The following is a 21,330-nucleotide window of genomic DNA, read 5'->3' on the forward strand; positions in this document are numbered from 1 at the left end:
GTTATGTTATTTTCAAATTATACTCCATAATAGAGAGGCTCCGAACACCCAGTATTGTATATTAAGCTCTAAATTTGACGTTTTTTTCTAACGTGACCAGATTCGTCCTGCGCCCTTTTCATTGAATTTTTTCCCCCATGGCATATTTCTCCAAGGAAAGATCCTCCCACATAGCCACCTCCCTCAACCCTACCCCCAAAACCAAAAAAATCCCCCTGAAAACGTCTGTACACTTCCCAATAACCATTATTATATGTAAAAACTGGTTGAAGTTTGTAACTTGCAGCCCCTCCCCCAGGAACTGTGGGGGAGTAAGTCACCCCCAAATACATAGTTATTATGATTTTCGAGTATGCTGAACAAAATGGCTATCTCAAAATTTTAATCCGTTGACTTTGGGAAAAAAATGAGCGTGGGAGGGGGCCTAGATGCCCTCCAATTTTTTTGGTCACTTAAAAAGGGCACTAGAACTTTTCATTTCCCTTAGAATGAGCCCTCTTGCGACATTCTAGGACCACTTGGTCGATACGATGACCCCTGGGAAAAAAAAAAAAAAAAAAAAAAAAAAAAAAAAAAAAAAAAAAAAAAAAAAAAAAAAACACGCACCCGTGATTTGTGTTCTGGCAAAAAATGCAAAATTCCACATTTTTGTAGATAGGAGCTTGAAACTTCTACAGTAGGGTTCTCTGATACGCTGAATCTGATGGTGTCATTTTCGTTAAGATCCTACGACTTTTAGGGGGTGTTTCCCCCTAAAAAATAAGGCAAATTTTCCCAGGCTCGTAACTTTTGATGGGTAAGACTAAACTTGATGAAACTTATACATTTAAAATCAGCATTAAAATGCGATTCTTTTGATGTAGCTATTGATATCAAAATTCAATTTTTTAGAGTTTTGGTTACTATTGAGCCGGATCGCTCCTTACTATAGTTCGTTACCACGAACTGTTTGATATTGCTTTATCTTTATCTATATATTTTAATGTGCGCTATATTAAATAACAAGCTGTAGTTTTTCTTCTGTTTTTCCTTTGTTTTAACTTTTCCCGTTTAGGTTTTCATACTCAAATTATTGCATATTGTGCATGTAGAGGGTTTAAATCAATTATTGTTATTATTATATGAATATCTTTATCAGAGCAACTCAAAGGGGGAAGGGCAACCGAGTCAGCTGCCCCACGAGCTGAATGCGGGGGGCTGCAGCTTGGAGATTGCCGACTTCTATCAGATTTTTCACTTTGATTGGGCTTCTGTGATTGGGCAAAACAAGCTTAAATTGTCGTAATTTGAAGCAAAAATTGTAATATTTTCATTATTGATGGCATGATAGGGGGAGGTTGCGGGAAAGTCTATATTTCCCCCCCCCCCAAGAAATCTGGCTCTGATTCTATTTGAAGGAAAAGGATTCTGTGAATAATATATGATTTTTGTGGGTAAAAGTGCTGCTCCAAAAAGTTTCAAAACATTTTTTTACTAGCTATTTGCCCTCCTCCCTTGTGCCACCTCCACAGGGATGAAAATAATTGGAATAAAGTATACAATTTATAACAAATAATGAAAAGACAACTTAATTTTAAACAGTTCTTGGTAACGAACTTTAAGTAAAAAGCGACCATTGAAAATAGTAGCCAAAATTCTGAGAAATGGAAATCTTGAAATAATATATGCATCAATCGAATCTGTATTAGCCTACATTCTGATACAAGAATATATAAAACTTATTAAATTTAAAGATTCTCATCAAGTTAATACCATAAATAAATTTAGGTAATTTTTAAAGCAGAGGGGAAACAACCCCCAAAAGTGATTTGATCTTGATCAAAACTGCTTCATCAAATCTTTAAAATATGAAGCTCTCAATTTCAGATTTCCCGCCAAATCATAATATTCTCGTGAATTTTTATTAAAATATTTTTCTAGATAACAAATATATTCCCGCTAGCTAAAAGCAAAATTTTAATCGGCGGAAAGAGAGCTTATATCTTCAATGGCTTTCAAAATCAACAAGAGCAATGTTCGCTTGCCATTGCAATTTAGTTACGGTATCATACAAGCAATTTCAGTTGTTTTGTTAAGCAATTTACTGAGTTGCAAAACTTCGATTTTTATCGAATAACTAGACATTTTTTTCTACACAAGACCAATAGCAACGTAAGTAGATCTTTCCTTTTTTCTCTAAATAACAGTGACGGCGATGAAAGAGATAAGCAACAAAAGATAATAAATTTATAGATAAATAAATTTAATTAGAAAAAATTAAAAAATTATAAATAAAATAATTTATAGATAAAAATTTATAGATAATAGCAACAAAAATTGGTACATTAATACAATTCATGAATATTACCTATTGCAGTAATTTTTTTTCTGTTTAAACCGTGAGTTACACCAGCTCATACTATTCGGTATTATTCATTTATAGGCAAGCACTGTCGTAAACAGCTTCCGGAAATATAAAAAAGTTATTATATACATAATCAAGTCAACTAAAATTGGTTCACTGATGGAATTCATGAACATTTTTATTGCAATAATTTTTTTCTGTCTGAACCTTGAGTCACGCCAACTCATACTATTTGGTATTATTCATTTATAGGCAAACAGAGTCATAAAGAGCTTCCGGAAGCATATAAAAGTTATAATATATATAAAATAAAGTCAAAATTTACACTCTTTTGCATCACCAGGGAGGCAGACAGGTTTAAGTTTTCCAATATTTCGCAATACATTATAAAAGAACTACTTAAAGCTTTTATTTCTTCTGGACCATTTCCTAATGTCCAACTGCCCTTATTTATAATGATTTTAATGACATTAGAGTTGGCATCTGCTGCAAAGACATGACTCAATTGTCTATAAACGCTTAGGTTCTTTTAGTCTTTAACTAGGGGTTGCACACTGTCAAAAATTTTGCACACCAGATGGGGCGCTCTACCTCTTGCGGAAGCATGTCATGCATGGTATGAGGAGGCGTTGCGTGGCAGAAGTTTATCAAATTTTGCTTAGACCAGTTGGTGCCTATCCATGTAGGATTTTGTTTAAATGTAAATATTCCTTTCGTTTTTTTTCTATAGCGTTTGTGTTTTTTTTAAATATTTTGGTTAGGCCAGTTTTTTCCCCTAATATGTTTGTAAAAAAAATTCCTTTTTCACTGTCTTATTAAAAGAATTTACCTGTGGAATCATAGTGTATAACTGTTTTTCCACATTTTTTTTTAAGATCGAGTTTTTATCTCTCCATGATTTCATTTTTAATCACAAAAATTTCATTTTTTTGGGAAGTGCAATGAAAAACTTATTGTTTAGTTTATTTTATCTGATTTATTTAATCAATGTAATTATACATCACAACTTAATCTGTGGAAACATATTGTATAACTATTCTTTACGCAGGTTTTATTCAAGGTAGAGTTTTCATGTCATCATCCCCCCCCCCGCTTTCATTTTTGGTCTTAAAAAATTCCAATTATTCGCATTGTGTGACGAACAAACTTACTCTTTAGTTTATTTCATTTAATCAATTTACTTTCTTATTATAATTTATTCTACAGAACCATATTGTACGAATTCATTTTATGCAATTTCTTCAAAATCTCAAAATTTCGGGTTTTTATATCATTATCCCTCCACGCTTTTATTTTCTGTCTTAAGGAAATTGAATTTTCAGGTAGTACAAGTAAGTAATTTATTCTTTGCTTTTAATACATTTGGATTTTTTTTTCTTTGTGTTGCTGAGGTCTCCTGAGTTTCATTTTCAGAATCAGTTGTAATAATCAAAATTACTTTGGAAATTAATGTTTAAATCCACACCGACTATAGGCCATAGCAAGTTGGCTCTCAAACATGTATACATAAACTCCAGGGCTGCATTTTAAACTACTAACAACTCACTGCAACACGAGGCTGCTTGAGGCCAACGCAGCTACCCATGGTCCTCCCACATCCCAAGCGATTCAATGCCAACCTCTTTAATCCCTCCCAAAAAGTTCCCATTTCCCTTAAATCTTTCCCTTCGAAATCCTCTCACCCCAACTGGGGACAACCTGTTTTTCGTTTGATCCAAGAAGGATGGCCGAAAAGAACAATATTTGGCAGTCTGTCACCCTTCAACCACAGTACGTGCCCTAGCAATCTCAACCTTTCTCTCATCATAGTCCTAGAACGCGGGATTGAACCACACTTTTCGCACAACCTATTGTTTGAGATATGGTCAGACAGTCTGGTACCCGAAACAATACGTAGGTAATTTCTCTGGAAAACATTTAGCAAATATTCCTCCGTTTTTCATACTTGAAAACCTTCAAAAAAAGCCGTTGGAGACTCAAAAGGCATTCCACCTTCATCCTTGCAAGTCCACGGTACACGGTACACGATAGCCATTACTATATTTATAAATAAAATAAATTTGAAACAAAGCGAAGTCTATACCAGACCTGCCACTAAAATTAGATGCTGACCTTTTATTTTTTTACACGCAATATTATGTGAATTAAACAAAATAAGTTGCATAACAATTGAGTAACTCGACACATCAGGTCCTTAAATTGTGCAACTTACTAAATATGAAAGCAGAAAAACAAGCGAATATGTGCCACAAAAGGTATTTGAATATTATGTAACTTGGATCTAATGTCTGTAAAAGGCAGTGTTCAAAGGACTAACACTAAAGCCCATATTAACCCTTTTATTCTCAGAGCATTCCAGTGATTAATAATTTCTTCGGTTTAACACCTTAAAACGTAACTGAAATTTCCACACTTCTGAGAACATTTTCAAACCGTTAGCTAATTTAGCCTGTAATTTAAACTTTAAATAAACCACGAGATAATTTGCTGACCCTCCCTTTGAGAACAGCTTAGCTAAGCCGTTTTGGCAATTGTTTCAAAATTTTGGAAAATGTCTCCTTGTGATAATGGTGCTGCCTAGGTAGACCGAATTATCCACTTGGACACATCTCATAGTAACTAACATCAGCTCTAGAAAGATCTTAAAGAAGAAGATCTAGAGAGATCTAGAAAGATCGAGAAAGATCTTTTGTAGAAAGATCTACAAAATTTGGTACTTGTCTGTTATAGCGTCTATGTTATAGCGCCTATGTACAGTAGAAGCTAAGTAGAACCGGTTTTCAATGAATTTGTGATCTGTATTGAATGAAACACATTTTGCATGCACACCCACTATACTTTACCCCCACTCCCCTAAATATATAGCCCAAACTTGTTTCTATAAAGTATTATATTTTCATCATATTTTGTGCTTTTTCATTAGGAGTGAGCGTCAGAGAAGGAGTTCTACTTAGTTTTTATATGCATAAGCGTGATAACGGACAAGAACCCAAATTTCCAACAAAAACAATAAAATTCTCAATGTACAACTTCTAAGGGCAAATTTTAAATTTACAAAGAAAGTTGCTTTTCGCTAGCAATTTAGTGCAAAAGCCCTTATGATAGGATGTGTGTATTGATGCTAAATTAAAAAAAAAAATCATTCGTAGGATGAGGTCAAAATTCTCTGCCCTTCCCCTACGTAAAAATTCAAAATTGAAAATTATTTCTTTTGAGCTACTTCTTAGAAATCGAATTCGGGTAACTAATATTTTGGGGTACTAAGGTTAATAAAGTACCGAGCAATAAAAATTAAGGATGTTGGAGTAGATATAGATGGAATAGATGTTGGAGTAGCAACATCACTCCATCAACCAGATACGAAGTTACTAAAGCCTGGTTGTTTATCGAAGAAAACGTATGAAAATCGGGTTAGCTTCGAAAATACCTTTGGTCTACTAGTCATGTTGTTTGAGTGATGATTTGTGATTTAGTGTTTTATTTGCTTGTCCCCCTTTTCTTCTTCTTCTCCATCAGTAATGGGGTTTCATAAATCATGACGTTAATCAAATTATACATCCAGAGATATGAAATATGAAGGCTGAAGATTCAGGGGATTCTGATTCCATCCTTACTATTATCACACTTTTACTTCTAGAAATGGCAGCCCTTGAATAATCGAGGAAATGCTACAGCTCTGTACTGTCTCGTTCTCAGACAGCTTTTTGCTGCAGTAATGATTTCGCTGCTATTATTATGCAATGATGTGGTGCCATTAATATAATGATATTAGCTTACCTATTTGACAGACTTCGCAATGAGGGTCTTCTGTAGAAGACGACAAGAAGTATGGAGTTTGAGACAGTTCCCAGGAGGAAAATTAACGACAGGACAACATCTACTGCTATTGAAAGAAGGGTAGAAGCTACCTCTTCTTCCATAGACGTTGGATCTGAGAAAAAAGAAAAAATATTAAAATGCACTTCAGGCCACCTAGTTCATATACATGAATATAAAGATATCGTAATGAGCATTTTGTTTTGATACACGGTCCATGTAAACAGAGCCGGTCAAACGGGAAGGGGGTAGCTGGAGCAGCCGCTTCAGGTGTCGTGGCGGAGGGGAGTGGATATTGTGGCTGGGTTGTTGTCCACTTAGATCAAATTTTCTCTATTTCGATTCGTTTTTTTTTGGTTTTATTTGAGTCAGGAGGGTTACTGTAATTAATCTTTCACCAGACACCACCCGATCCCAGGAACGGCTTTGCATGTAAATTTGAGCTTTTTCTGTCATTCTGTGCTGCATTTCTACAGGATTCTCAACAGAATTAGATATTTTGAATCCAAAGAAAAAAAACTTAAGCTAATGCATTACCCCCCCCCCACAAAAAAAAAACTTTGCAGAAAACTGTAACAATTCAAGGGGAATCTAATATATCCATAATTTTATACATGTTAAAAAATCCCCCATGTATCTGTTGATTTGCAAAAAAGATTGAATTTAAGTGTTAAAAATTGGCAACGAGTTGCAAACTCATTCTCTTTTATAAGAAAAAAGTAATGTATGCTTTTCAACTAAAGTATAAACTATTGACCGAACTTAATAAGCATTTGAAGTGTCTTTATTTTTATAATTTATTCTATTTTACTTGAACTCACACAAAGCAAATGTGTTTTACCTGAATATGGAGAGATATTTGAGCTTTAAGTTTGATGAACGTATTTAAATCGAAGTATTAAATTTAATTCAAGTGCAATAAAAGGCAGGCACGTATATGGAAATTTTTTCGGGAGGGGATAATAAAACCTAAATTTTATTTCATAAACTAAATAAAAAGTGCCAAGGAATTTAAAAAAATTAAGATTTAGGGGTGTGGAGTCCCCACTGCTTACGGGGATGGTGAAAGGCAGTTGATAGTTTAAACACATTCAGTTACCAGGTGACTGTTCTACTGGCAATTCCAAAGGGGGGATTGACTTTTAGTCGTCTTTAATTACCTTGGTATACCATGATGATATCGATGTATCCCCATATAACGTGATGCTAATGTCCGGCATGTACTTATCACCTTATGGTGTGCACCAGTCATGTCAAGACCGAATGACGAACTAGTCAATTTTATTGTAAGCACGTCATGTAAAAATATGCTGGATTGCATTATAGGATTGACTCGGTTTATAATTAGATGTTTTTAGTCTATACAAATAATAAAAGGAATTCGTATTCCGGGTCATGAAATCTCAATCAACAAAATTATTGTGCGGACACATCTTGGCTCCTAGTCCAGCGTTGCCACCTGAACAATTATTCCTGCCGAAATATTTTCTTCTAATTTAAGACATCTGAACCAGACAGCCGTCCTATGCATAACAGAAGGTTTTCAGTTTTTGCATTCAATCGTTCAAAATATATATTATGACAAGTATATCAATGTACCTGAATGGACCATATTGAGGTCAGTACCGTGTTAAATACTGCAACTGATTTTTGTCACTGAAAGCCAATAAAAATAAGTTTCGTTGAAACGGAATAGTTTTCATTGGCTGTTAAAATCAATTGTAATCAATTGCAATGAGGTATATTGAACGCAGGGCGGATAATTTTTTTTTAAAAATTTAGAGCTGCTTCCGAAATAAAGCAACATTTTATTGTAATTTCTATTTAACGAAAATTTCAAATACTCACTGTCCCATAACAGAGTTTATTGACCCGCTTTTTCACTATGCACACCAAAACATTATTTTATTGGCAATAATAACATTTCTGTGCCCACTTCTAATTTTAGTCCAAAATTGTTTCATATTAGAGTTTAAAGTCTAAATCTAACTCACAAAATCAAGGCCGTATCCAGGGGGAGAGAAAAAGGGTTTTAAGCTCCCCCTCCAAAGAATTGTCCGAATAGTAAAAAAAAAAACAAATATAAAATTTTCGGTACGTTTTTATTTTCCCTCCCTTCCCCTCAAGACCCTCCCCCGGAAAAAAATCCTAGATACGCCCTTACATACTATATACAGGGCTTAAATACTACTTCTTAGGTAAATAAATAAAAATAAATCGAGTTCAGGCTGTCGCAGGGGCAGGTGAAGAATAAATGTTGGGGGACAATAATAAAATTTGGCCCCCTCATTGGCAGTTTTTACTCCTTGTAATTACTGCGAATTACACCATTCTGGAATGTGGCACACGCCCCCAAAACCACCTTTTGGATCCACCACTTGACTTCTAGAACATTAAGCAACGTTTTCAGGATCGGAAGACACTTTTCAGGTGACTTTAGGTCAAATTAGAATTTAATGGCAACACTGTCCGGAGTTATTTTTGGTCAATGCTTTTCATGAAATATATTATGTCCGATAATTCAGATGAAATTTTTGAACCAACTGTGATTAACTGACTAAAGAGACAGCTAAATTGGTATTTATGCTCTTACAGCTTAGATGGACATTTTATGCACGGTAAATGACGCATTTTAAAATTAGTAAACCATTTAAGTAATGGTTTGGGCAGTTCTCTCAGTACTCTGTAGCCAGATTAAGGGGTTGCTAACTAAGTCTCTTTCACAAAGCAGGGCAAGAAAGGGTTGGAGACAGGGTCAAGGGCTTGAGTACAAAATCTAAGATGGGGGAGAATAGCAAGAAATGAGGGTTTTGCCTGGTGCAGTCAGAAGCATAGCATTACGTGTACTTGAGATACACGAATTGCCACCCCTTGCGCTGGATTAAAAGATAAGCATACCAAGCGTCTATTTCTACCACAGACGAAAAATGGAGATCAATATAAGACAAAATTGAAGGACTTGGGTTTGATTCTATAATTGTACCCTGTGTCTTCATGCTAATCTATTTTTAGTACAGTATATTTAAGGTAAATGAGATAATTCATTCTTCGGAATAGTTAATAACTGGTCATTATAAAAGCTCCCGTGACGGCTATTTTAAGTTACAGTGCCCGACAGAAGGTAAAATATTGTCCCAAGAATAAAGCAAGTCGTTTTGTGAAATTTAAGAATTCTTGTTATTCTTGTTTGATGCAGAGAAAGTAAATTTACCATGATTCCAAGTCACAGAGGCCATTTTCGCTTTGGTAACCAAAAATCGTTATGTTGAATGTTAGTTAAACCATAACTCCCAGCCTACCTTAAAAGACCAGTACCCTCTCGGTTGGTATGGCACTCGAGGCCAATGGAGGTATGTATTTTCTTGTAAAAAGTGCCCTATCCCTTTCTACCACTTGTCACATCTGGAACCCTGCCAGGATCAGTAGTCCTTTACTTTTGGTGCGCTTAAAAACACGTTAGAATTTTTTTTTGAATGTAAATATTTAAATTGATTGAATATGGAATTGAAATTGGTGATAGTAGATATTTATTTGATAATAAGTCTTTTAAGTTTTTCGAAATATTGATAGATAAATGGTCTTCTCTTTCCTCTTTACTAAAATCGTTGATAAGATAAAATTTATTCCTGATTAAATGCACATACAATTATACATTATACTATACCCCATAGTTCTAACATCCATAATTTCATCCATGATTTATAAGCCAAAAAGGTTTATAAATCAATTAGCAAAACGCTAGTTCGTCTGGAGTGAGTCTATAACAACGCAAATTTTGACCCAAAAATCGGCCCTCTGAGAACCTAGGCGTATACCCCAAGTTTGGGTGTACAGTTGGGATTTCTTAAGCTTGTCTCAATTTTTTAAAGAGTTTTCTGAGATTACACACATTCAAAATAACAAATCTTGTTCCAACATGAAACAATCCTAATTTGCTCAAGTTCATTACGATACAAAAAATGAATTAAATTTGAACAGAAAATATAGATTAACCCTAAAATATCGTAAAATTTTCTCTCCTAAAATTTGAACTTGAAGAATATCCGAAGCTGGAAACGACTGGTTTAGAAGAATTAGGATTTTCCCCCAGAAATTTCATGAAATTATACTAATTTGAAAATCTTTCAAAATCTTGTCAAAACTAAGATAAACCTACATAATTCAAGCATCAACAGAAACATACCAGTTTTTTTAGTACATATTTACCTTTATAGTTGAATAGTGAAATATTATGAAAATAATCAAAATGTGAAAAAAAAACAGAGAGAATACGGAAAAAAAATCTCTAAAACTGTCAAAAGCTCGATCCACAAGCCCTAGAAAATATTAAAAACAAGAAAAAAACATTAAAATATGGAAAATAAACGCTTCAGGACCACTACTACTAATAGTAGACAAGAATACTATTAGAAGGAAAGTAAAAAAAAAAATATGCGTAATACAAACAAATAAAACAATAATAGCATTGGTACCATGTTTAGAGTAGAATAGAATATGATTTATTGGCTAAAATAGCACACAAGCTAGCATAAGCACGTCAGAACAATTATAATTACAATGATAAAATAAATGTTAAGGGATAAACATAGTTACAAAGTTAAATCAATTATTAAAATGCGAAACAAAATAGGGAACGAAAGAGTTTTTGTACCTCATTGTCAACATTTGGGGACACAAGTCAAGTTGAGTATTTGGAGCTCTACGAGCATTAAGTCTTGTATTGGGAAGGATTGGGGGGGTTTCTTTGAAGGGGGGGGGGGTTTCTCCTCTACCTACATTAGGTAGTGGAGAGGAAAGAATGACGATGGTCACCTAGCTACTTTTGATAATTCCTTGCCAGTAAAAGTGAAACTGTTTTTTTTTTCAACTCGAAGGTAAATATGTACTAAACTATATAGGTATAATATAGTTTTCCCAGATTTCTCACGAAATTAAACTGATTCGAAACAACAGACCTTCAAATTCGAAACAATCCTAGCCTGTTTATACTGGTACAAGAACAAATCGAATTGGATTCGAGTTCACAGTTTCTCACACCAGGAACTGTTAACCAATATTAAATCTTCTCGAGGAGTAAGCTCAAATCAGCTAATTTTGCGTTTCTTACTAGCGGAAACATTTTGGATTCAAATGATTTTTTTTTTCTTTTTCTATCAGCATGTGGCCCCAGCATGACTTCCAATGAAGACTCGGTGAGTCGAATTTAAAAGCACTGCCACGAAGAAACAGGAATATGATAAAAAATAAAGAAAAAAGGTCGCTATAAGAAAATGCTGAAGTAATCAATCAACAGATTGTATGTAAATTAAATATACATTCTTAGGTGGTATTTGATAGATTTATTTCTTCCACAACCGGCACTTGTCCCTTCTTTTGTATCTAATCTGTGAGATCTGGTTATCCAAGGTATAAACACATTAAGAACAAAAACAAAGTTTGAGAAATCATAGCTTAAAATTAACATCTCGCAAGATATTATCAAGTCAAGAAATAAAGGGCTTATCTCCAACTTTTATGTAGGAAGTAAGAACGAGGCTACTTAGCGTTTGGATGGAAGTATTTGTGTTCGAGAACTAAATGAGAAAAATATACAAAACAAAGTTACATATGAAGTTAAATGATTCGACTTCATTTTGGTATTTAACATACAAAAATAGTTTAAACGCTAGAGATACTGAAATATAATTTCTCCAATCATAACGACGGACTTTAATTCACAAGAATGATTTTTCAATGAAAAAAAGAATTGTATCTTCCAAATTCAAGTGGAGAACTAGAGGAGCAGTTCCCCCCTTCCAAATTTAAGCACTTAATCATAACCCCTTTTTCTTTCTCCTATGAAGTTAACGCGTTTTGGTAACGTGACCGACAGAGCAATTTTGTTGCCACTATTTCGTTTGACGATTTAAATGATAAAATGAGTAAAAATTACAGCGGGTAGTTAAATAATGTTGCTTCATTTCTGGGTATACAATACATAAATTCTATAAGGTAGTTTCGAGCAAAGGGCATTGAAAAATCCCTGCTAAATTTATAGCTGACCCCCTCTTTCTCATATGAAGTAGATACGTTTCTATAATAGGCCCTGCAGCAAAAGATAGGGGTACTAACGTTTTTCTCCAGTAATAGATACCTCCCCCTTCCCCCTTATGACGCAAATATTGGTATTTTTTCTTTCATTTTACGTTTTACAGAAATATATTTAAAAATGACCATACTTATATGAATAAAACATAAATGCAGAAACATCTTCATACAATAAATATAAATAATGCGTTTTATAAATAAAAAATGTGTTTTGGATGTTTTTCCAAAATTTTAAAATACTTTTTAAAGTATTTTAGAATCTAGGAGATGTAAGATATCCATCCTGCCCCCCCTCCGTAAAAGACACCCCTGTATATAAGCGTAAAACATACATACATTTAATCATAAACTTATAATCAAAAACCTACATATATATATGCATATATATATATATATATATATATATATATATATATATATATATATATATATATATATATATATATATATATATATATATATATATATATATATATATATATATATATATATATATATATATATATATATATATATATATATATATATATATATATATATATATATTTTTTGCGGTAAAAAAAAAATCAAAATTCAAAAAACTGTCATTGAATGAAATGGGGAGGGGAGGAAGTTGGACTCCTCGACCCTTCCTGACTGAGTTATTATCAATACTCGAGAGTTATTCGGTTATGAGACTTGAGGCATACCTGAGTCTACTTCATCCAGCGTTGCCAGTAGCATAATAGACATTTTCCTAGGAAATTTAGACTGAGTGCTATCCCTTTTTAGTTGAAATGCCATTTCGAAATAGTGAAACCAACACAGTAAAAATCACAAAATGTAACTATTATTGTGTCAATTCATCCTAATGTAGATTGTTACTAATGGATCTGTATTTGGATCTTAGTTATATTTAAAATTCTGATCAAATTTTAAAACAACTTTGATTGAGCCGGTTTCTTCCTGTTTAATTCTATTTTTAAATTTTGAGAAGTGACTGGTGGACTGGTACTGGAAATTAATATTACGGACTTGAGCAGGCGCTTTTCAAGGATTTTTTTCAGGGGGGAGGAGCAACAATAATTTTTGGAGATTGGGAATTATATAAAACAAGCTTTATTTAATACTTTGAATAAATATTTCCCATTCTGTTGGGACAGGGGCACTGGACATACCTCTGAGAATTATGCAAAATACATTAATAATTAATGCTTATTATCATCCATGTATACAAAGGGGTTTAGGGTGGCTCAGGTCAAATCTCCAAGGGACCCAACAGAGGGGGGACTACCTCTAGATTGTATTTTTTGCGTTTTCATTAAAACATTGGAAGAAATACAATTTTTGCTTCTTTATATAAAAAAATAACAAATACCTTTGCCCCCTCCTTTTTCGTGATTTAACGCCCCTGAAATGTTCGTGTCAGAAGAAAATAATAATTAAATTTACAGAAAACATTAGTTTTCGATGTAAAAATAATTCTTTTGCAATATACCAATGACTTTATCAGAGGAGTGTGCCAAAAAGAGAGACTAAAGACTTTAAGCCCCTTCCCCCATATAATTTGTGCAAGTATACAAATTAGGAGTATAAAAGGATGTAATGGCTGCAAGAGGAGTCTTTCCCATGGGATGGTGGGGGTTCAACCTGACAGTTCTTTAAAACACATTTTGAGTTGTATATATAAACTATTGAAAAAAGAATAAAAACATACCATAGTGTATGTAGGGTTCCATAGTATTTCAATGATTCCTTTTCTCAATTGACGTCTGAAAGTAAGGAGATATGAAACAGAACATAAGCTAGTATTGAACTGTGATTAGACATATTAAAGCAACTTTGCTTGTACAAGGTTACGAACAGTTACACTGCCCCTCCCTCCTGACAAATAAGTTTATGATAGTTTAGATTTTGAGGCAATGTAATAGGATTTTGACAGGTTATCAAATAATGGTTGTAAATTGCGCATATTTTCGGTCATCAATCAGTTGGTGTATGATTGTGTAACAAGTAGAAACATGAAAATCGTGAAGAAAAATAAAAAAGTATTCAGAGCTGAAAAAGTATAGAGCTGAAAAAGATGAATATAGTATATATTTGTAACTAAATAAGAATGACAACATTCATTAATTAAGCCAAATAGAACGGACAAATAAATTAATTTGAAAAGATAAATTAGGAATACTGGAAATAAATAATTAAAAAATACCAGGATAATATCGCAAGCCGAAAAAGATAAAGGTTGAAATATGGGTAAAATTCTAGTTAATTGACTTCTTGCTATCTCAGAAAAGGTTTAGGTTAGGAAAATGAAACTTTCAGGGATGGGTCTACAGGCTAAAGTATGTCCCGGGAAGGTATTTTAAAGTATCCACCCCCACTCCTTCTCCCTCTAGAGCGCCCTGAAATTTGTTTTTTTTTTGACAAAACAACATTTTACCTTAATTTTCGGTTACTAGTTGCTTTTTCTCTGCCTTTAGTTCTGAAAATGCAATTCCTGTTATTTGAGCAGAATTTTGAGCCATATCAATATTTTTTTTTTCAAATTTAGGAAATGTATTTGCATATCTTTAAAACCTTATAAAATGGAATTGAGTAAAGTTACGAAGCTGAAAACAATTTTGTTGTACTCAATTAAACTTGTAGAACTTGGTAGAACTTGGAGCCATATCAATGTTGTTTTTTTTCAAAATTTAGGCAATGTCCTTGCATATCTTTAAAACCCTATAAAATGGAACTGAGCAAAATATGAAGCTGAAAACAAGTTTGTTGTACTTCAATTAAGCAGAAGATCTATTTTGCAAGGTTTCACTTTTATAACACACATATTTTTAAAGGTCATCAAAGGTCAGGGCCCTCTAGAAGGAGAAGTAGTGGAGGTAGTTGCTTCAAAATACCTTCCCAGGACATACTTTAGTCTGTATATTCATCCCTGGAAGTTTCATTTTCCTAACCTAAACCCTTTCTTTGCCCATTAGGGGGGGGGGAGGTTAAAGCAAAGAAGTCCATATTTAGCAATGATGAACGTAAATATTTCAGAATGCTTAAAGTAGTTCCCACTGTTTTAAAGTAGGGAGTCGGAGTACTAAAACAATACCTTTATTTGTCATTAACAATTGGTTCATAATGGTAGATAAAGTAAATTAAAGAAAAAGGAATAAAAATGAGCTAAGTATTGTAAATTTCATACGACTATGTTTGACCACATTAGAGAGCCCTGAAGAACATTACTAAGACAGTAGAAATTAGTGTGTTTGTAGTCGGCTTTGAATGAGGCATTGGCTCTTTCAAAATACGCAATGAAAGATGTCTTTTAGACCCCTTAGGACCTTCCCTCCCCTACCCAAATCTTAAACCCGTCAAAAAGTATGAGTGTTGGTATAGTTTATAGCATATTTATAGAATCAAAGAATGAAATTAATCAAAAATAGCGCCGACAGTAACACAAATCAGGGCGGCATGGTGAGAAAAACCGGTATTCACTTAATTAATTGCAACACATTAACTAAATGTTCACTATAAATAGCAACCCTAGACATACCAAAATTATTCACACGGGAAGAATGCAACCCTTCAACTAAAAATCCTGTTTAACGAAGCCACAACGGAGTTAAAGATCCTACATTTAGCCATATGTAACTAAAAGTTAAACCAAACAAGAGTGTTAAAAGCTGGTGAAATAAAGCCCTTTGTTTCGTATTTCGTTAACAAAACGTCGCTGCCATGTGCCTGAAAGAACCATTTTCTAGATATCGCAAACAGTAACATCTTACGGAGCATTGATTTCACTTTTACTAGACAAAGGTTAAAGCGACCCTGCCAATTTTTAGTTAGCCTAGTTCCTTGAAACTATTTAAATGTTAATTAAATATCATTTTTCAAGAATAAAACCCCAGATAAATCCAAAAGATGCAAGAAAACATCACCGCAATGCTTCCAAAATAACAAAATTTTCTTTAATAAATTAAAGAAAATTAATTTAAATGAATTATTTAGTTTTAATTTAAATTTAATTATTTAATTTAATTTTAATTTTCCAAAATTTCTTTAATAAAAGGTAAAGAATACGGTATTGGATTTTATAATCCCTACCCGTGGTGCTCATATCCATTTCATGACCCTTCAGCCAGGAAGTGCAATGGGGGGGGGGGGGTTTGGAGACCAGCCATTCTGTTCTTTCTCATGCCCTTCCTGTTTACCCTCCCAGATTTCTCTAGGTACTCATTTAGAGCTGGGTCAATTCTGGCTGAGCTTACAGAGTCACACCAATGACACCCTTTCATACCAAATAGCCAACGAAACCAGCACTCAAAACCCTGTCCCTACGGACAAAGGGTCTCTAGTCTACCGCGCTAGCCGCTTGAATAAGACGGCTCTATTTCTTTGATACTATTTTTTTAAAGCAGTTTTAAATGGTGCATCTGAATTTGCTGTTTAGATATTTTGATTCTGAATTTTAAACATTATTTTTGAAATTAGATCACTTATCTAGGCCATATTTTTATTTTAAAGCAACCATGGGCCATTTTTTGCGATAAAATACTTTTTTTTAATGTATGCATGAGAGTTAGACTTTAAATAGATAAATTTCATTTTTAAAATTTTGTTTCAGAACCTTCCTTTTTAATGCCGACAATTTAAGGTTACTCTAATAATGTTTACTTAAAGCATGCTAAATTTTGGAAACCTATTTGCAATTATATAGCCTGGTAGTGTGTTCATCAAAGAGTGCGATGGTTTGGACCAAAGAGTATGGGTAGCTTGTAAGAGCAAAACTGGTGCTAGGGCCGACAAAAAAAAACCTCAATGTCGTTTGGCGACACTCACCATTTTTTCACGCTTCTTAATCGTATTTTTGTCAGGAACTCAAATCAGACGCTTATTAATACGGTAGTTTGACCAACTACTTAAATTAATTTAATTGCTCTTATTACTAGACTGAAAAAATATCAAGTGCCGCTAAACGCTAGATGGCGTTAAGGGTTTTTTGTCGACATTAATGCCAGTTTCCACTCTTATAAGTTATCGATGCTCTTCAGTGTTCATTCCATCCTTCACTGACATGCAGTTCAGCTGTTGCCATTAATTTCACCTGTGGCACTCTATTTAAGCCAGGGCATATTTTTGTACTGTCTTGGGAACGACTGTCTGGAATCCATTCCCACAGCAAGTTATTCAGAAAGTCTGCCTCAGCTGAAACGTCACCCCAAAGCACATCTTCTGAACAATTAGTAATGTTGAGTAGTTTAGACCGAGAGAAGGGTATCTACCCCCCCCCCCATTTGTTAAAATGATCATCATTTTTTGTTTGCTTTTCTTTTTTATATTTTATTTATTTATTTTTTGATGACATGTGAAATATTTTAAAGAGATGGATCGTATAGATGTCAACTATGCTTACAGGCCATTGTGGCCTTTTTTTTTTTTTAGCTGATTAATGAAAGTTTATAGTATTGTTTTTGAATAAAGTTACCTTCCTACCTACCTACCTATCTATCTATATTCACTTTTTAATTTTGGTCAACAATTATTTTGTCTATTTTTAATAAATTTATATAGTGAGCGGATTTTAAAATTGTATTATGAGAGGACACGGGTTCGAATCCCGGTGTACCCAATTCTTCTGTTTGGGACGGGGGTCAGTGGCGTGACTCTGTAAGCTTAGCCAGAGTCGACCCAGCTCTAAATGGGTACCTGGAGAAATCTGGGGAAGGTAAACAGGAAGGGTGTGCGAAAGCACAGGATGGCTGGCCCCCAACCCCCATTGCACTACCTGGCTGAAGGGCCAAGAAACGGAGATCAGCACCGCCGGTACGGACTGTAAAGTCTAATGCCGTATCCTTTACCTTTTTTTTAATACATACTCTCATATATTTTAGGATACTTGAAAGGGTTTGAAAGAAAATTGTCAAAAATATGGATAACCCGTCACTTGTGTTCGCCGACTGGAGTTGTTAACTTTCCTCTACTTTGTCTTCTCTTTCAAGTACTTACTGTTGTATCCGGAGACTCCCCATAGTGCCTAGAGAACCAAGGCAATTACAATAAAAACATTATTACCCCTAGGCCCATTTTAGGTCTATTCACGTCTAAAATCGCAATTTTCTGTTTTTTTTTTCTTTTTGCTGTTTAGAAAAACAAGGTTTTTCGTCAGTGTTGCCATATTGAATCGTTAGCAATATATTAGCAAATGGTAAGTGTGGGTATTGCGGAAAAGAGGATAATAATTTAGCCCATTTCCTCATGGAGTGCCAGGAGCTTGAAAGTCTTAGGGATGAAATTTGGGGGGACCATCGGTTGGTGCTGCTTTCTAATATCCTGAGGTCTTTGATGCCTGGAACCAAATGCAAAGTGGCACGATATGTGGAAAAGGCGGGAGAGGCTCAGTCGAGCCCGAGTGAATGAAAATAAGTATTGTTTTATATTGAGTGTGTGTTCTGTGCAGTGTTGTATTATTAAATCATGTAGTGTATGGCCGTAGGGCTCAAATAAAATTTCTTTCTTTCTTTCTTTCTTTCTATAAGAAAGACTAATACCTTAAATTTTTCAACGCTTTACGTCCTGAAAACCTCAAATAGTAACGATTTTATTACTCCTAAAAATACTTAATCTACATTAAGCTACACTTTCCTCAGCTGCCTGATGCCGTCTGTTCTTACCGTCTGTTTTTTGCTGTTTTTCCATTTCTTTTATTTTCTAAATTCGGCTTTCGATACGACCAACAACTGCGTATCAGAATATGCAGATCTTTTCCATTATGAATATAATCTTTATAAATTTCTGAAATTTTAAGACACATGGGTGTTTCAGTTCCCACTTAACAAAGAAAATAAATCCCGTTGCATTTTCACTGTCTTTGGTATTTTAAAGTTTAAGCTCTGCATAGTTTTGTGTGTTTTTTTCCGTTTTTTTGCCAGGGTCCTTTTCCATCATTCCAATTTTTCCCTTTCTTTTTTCTTGTCATTTTCTTTCTTTTCTTTCTGTCTTTATCCGTCTTTGTTGTCCAAAGAGGGTCACAATAAATTATTAGTATCACAAAAATTACTTAATAATCATGAAAAATAATGGCAAAATTGTATTTTTAGCTAATTCAGAGAGCAATAGTAGATGGAGAGAGTTTTAGGATCTGAGCCGCACAATAATTACGCTTTTTAGTATATCCACTAAATCATGGGAGTTCGTGATAAGTTCAACCTAGGCTCTCGTTAGAAGACTGAAAATGTATAAAGGTGTCAAACTTCCCAATAATGCGCAAAAATGTAAATTTTCTAAAAAAAAAAACTTTAACTACCTCCTTAAATTTCAGCACGCTAAACCAGACCTCTTAGGAGTATTTCTGCCCGATGCGTAATACACAAATACGTATACACCTTTTCGGTATTTAAAAGCTAAGTAAGTTATGAGAAAACCTTTTTCCATTGCCCTGGCATGCCCTGCAACATGCCCTATTTACGCTCCTATCGCAACCCCTTTAATAATAATTTCAGCAACATGCTTGTATAGCCTACACTTAAATTGCATGAAAATGCTCTTTTTACTTTTTTACATCTATGTTTTGGCGTAGTGAACCCCTTAAAAGGAATAAGATAACAATTATTAATTAATTAACGGATAATGTCGAATAAAGATCAATAATTTCGCGCGAACTTTCACAGTGGCCTTCAGTGAAATAGGATCAAACCCACAATTTTTTGTGCTTCGCGTATATCATCTAGTGTAATTACCGCTTAGAAAGGTTTTAAACAATTTAATTTGCATAAAAATAAGGATTTTTTCAAAAAAAAAAATTGCAGTCTTATGCTCTTATTTAGCCAATTAAAAAGTCCGATTTTCAAAGTTATTTTTTCTAAACTTAGATTTGTGATTCAAAATTTGCTTTAACACGCTTATCATCCGAAAATGTAATCTTAAAGATACCCGTTTTCTGTAATACCCGTTTCTCGGCAAAAACAGAAATTCTTTTGAAGATCGCCCTTTGGGGAGTCCTTTGACCCCCCTTTCGTTGCCTGACTAAAGAAGGAATCAGAGAGAAAAGCCCCCTCTCGCTCCAATATTGACCGAAAGTACCCCTCCTCCTCCTGGGAGAATCCATCAATAGAAATTATCTATTTCATTTTAAACATAGATCCTTCGTAGATTGCCCCCACCCCAATATGCGCCACACCTGTTTGCACCATTTCCCCCTCATATTGAAAAGCTTCGGTTATGAAATTAATTGGATGGGTCTGGGGTATAGTTTTGGCACACGTACCCCCCCCTTAAAAGTCGAGTTACACTAATTACATGGAGAGTGTGTGAAAAAATACTACTGGGGGAACCTAAGCTTCGACAGTATCCCCCAAATATTGACTCAGTATCTACCCCAGGATGAATTCAATAAAACCTACCTGGATCTTTCATATTTTTCCAGTCAAGAAATAATCCAAAGATTTGTTTCCGAATTAACTTCAAGGTATGCTTTTCCAAAACTGAGGAGATTAAGGTACCCGTATCTGAGCTAAGACCGCAAGGAGTGGTCTCAAGAAACACGCGAAACCAGAAGAAGCTTTTCACGTATCGCTGGATGAACTTTCGTTGTTAAATTTTAGTATAATTTTTTTTTGATGGGTTCCTACCCGTAGTTTAAACCCACGATGGAAAACCTGAGGGTTGACGTTAAATTTATAAGTGTAGGAGTTAACTAATCGTTAAGAATTATATGCCATAAAAAATGCTCTATTTTCGGGCTACGTGTGCTGCAAAAGAAACATCATACTTATGCGTCAGACAGAATCAGTGTTGCAGCTTAGTCTAGAAAAGGGGGGGGGTAGCTAATTATTCTTCTAGAAGGAGACCAGCCAAGGCTGGAAAAAAAACTCAATTTTCAAAGGACGTTATTTAAGGACATCACCTTAAATAATTTTCACTGTTATTCGGCGCATGTTTTTCTCAGATTTACGGTCTTGAAAACAGTGCCGGCATTTGAATTTTTTGAAAAGGGGAGGGGGGAAGAATTATCCTACATGAATCAATGTCTTATTTTCAGGGTCTTTCGGCCGTGTTTTAAATAATTATGTTTTGAATGTGCTCTTAAAATAAGTTATCCAAGTTATCCAAGATTG

General features: G+C 34.3%; 1 protein-coding gene across 3 annotated transcripts in view; it reads right to left on the bottom strand.

Annotated features, from left to right (window-relative positions):
• The window catches only part of LOC136040384 (probable G-protein coupled receptor No18), a 51,844-nt gene extending 31,088 nt beyond the window's left edge, over positions 1-20,756 (bottom strand). Inside the window, exons 1-3 of one of the 3 annotated variants that reach the window (XM_065724640.1) lie at positions 20,617-20,756; positions 13,944-13,998; positions 6,122-6,275 (exon numbers count right to left, since the gene is read on the bottom strand). In XM_065724640.1, coding sequence (XP_065580712.1) covers positions 6,122-6,275; positions 13,944-13,965 — 176 coding nt within the window. In that variant the 5' untranslated portion in view covers positions 13,966-13,998; positions 20,617-20,756. Of the gene's footprint in view, positions 1-6,121; positions 6,276-7,320; positions 7,425-11,115; positions 11,236-13,943; positions 13,999-20,616 lie in introns of those variants that run through there. The other 2 variants (XM_065724642.1, XM_065724641.1) reach the window with 2 other exon arrangements.
• Positions 20,757-21,330: the final 574 nt, after the last annotated feature.

This window comes from Artemia franciscana, chromosome 20 (assembly GCF_032884065.1).
Source record: "Artemia franciscana chromosome 20, ASM3288406v1, whole genome shotgun sequence".
In the NCBI taxonomy this organism is placed as follows: Eukaryota; Metazoa; Arthropoda; class Branchiopoda; order Anostraca; family Artemiidae; genus Artemia; species Artemia franciscana.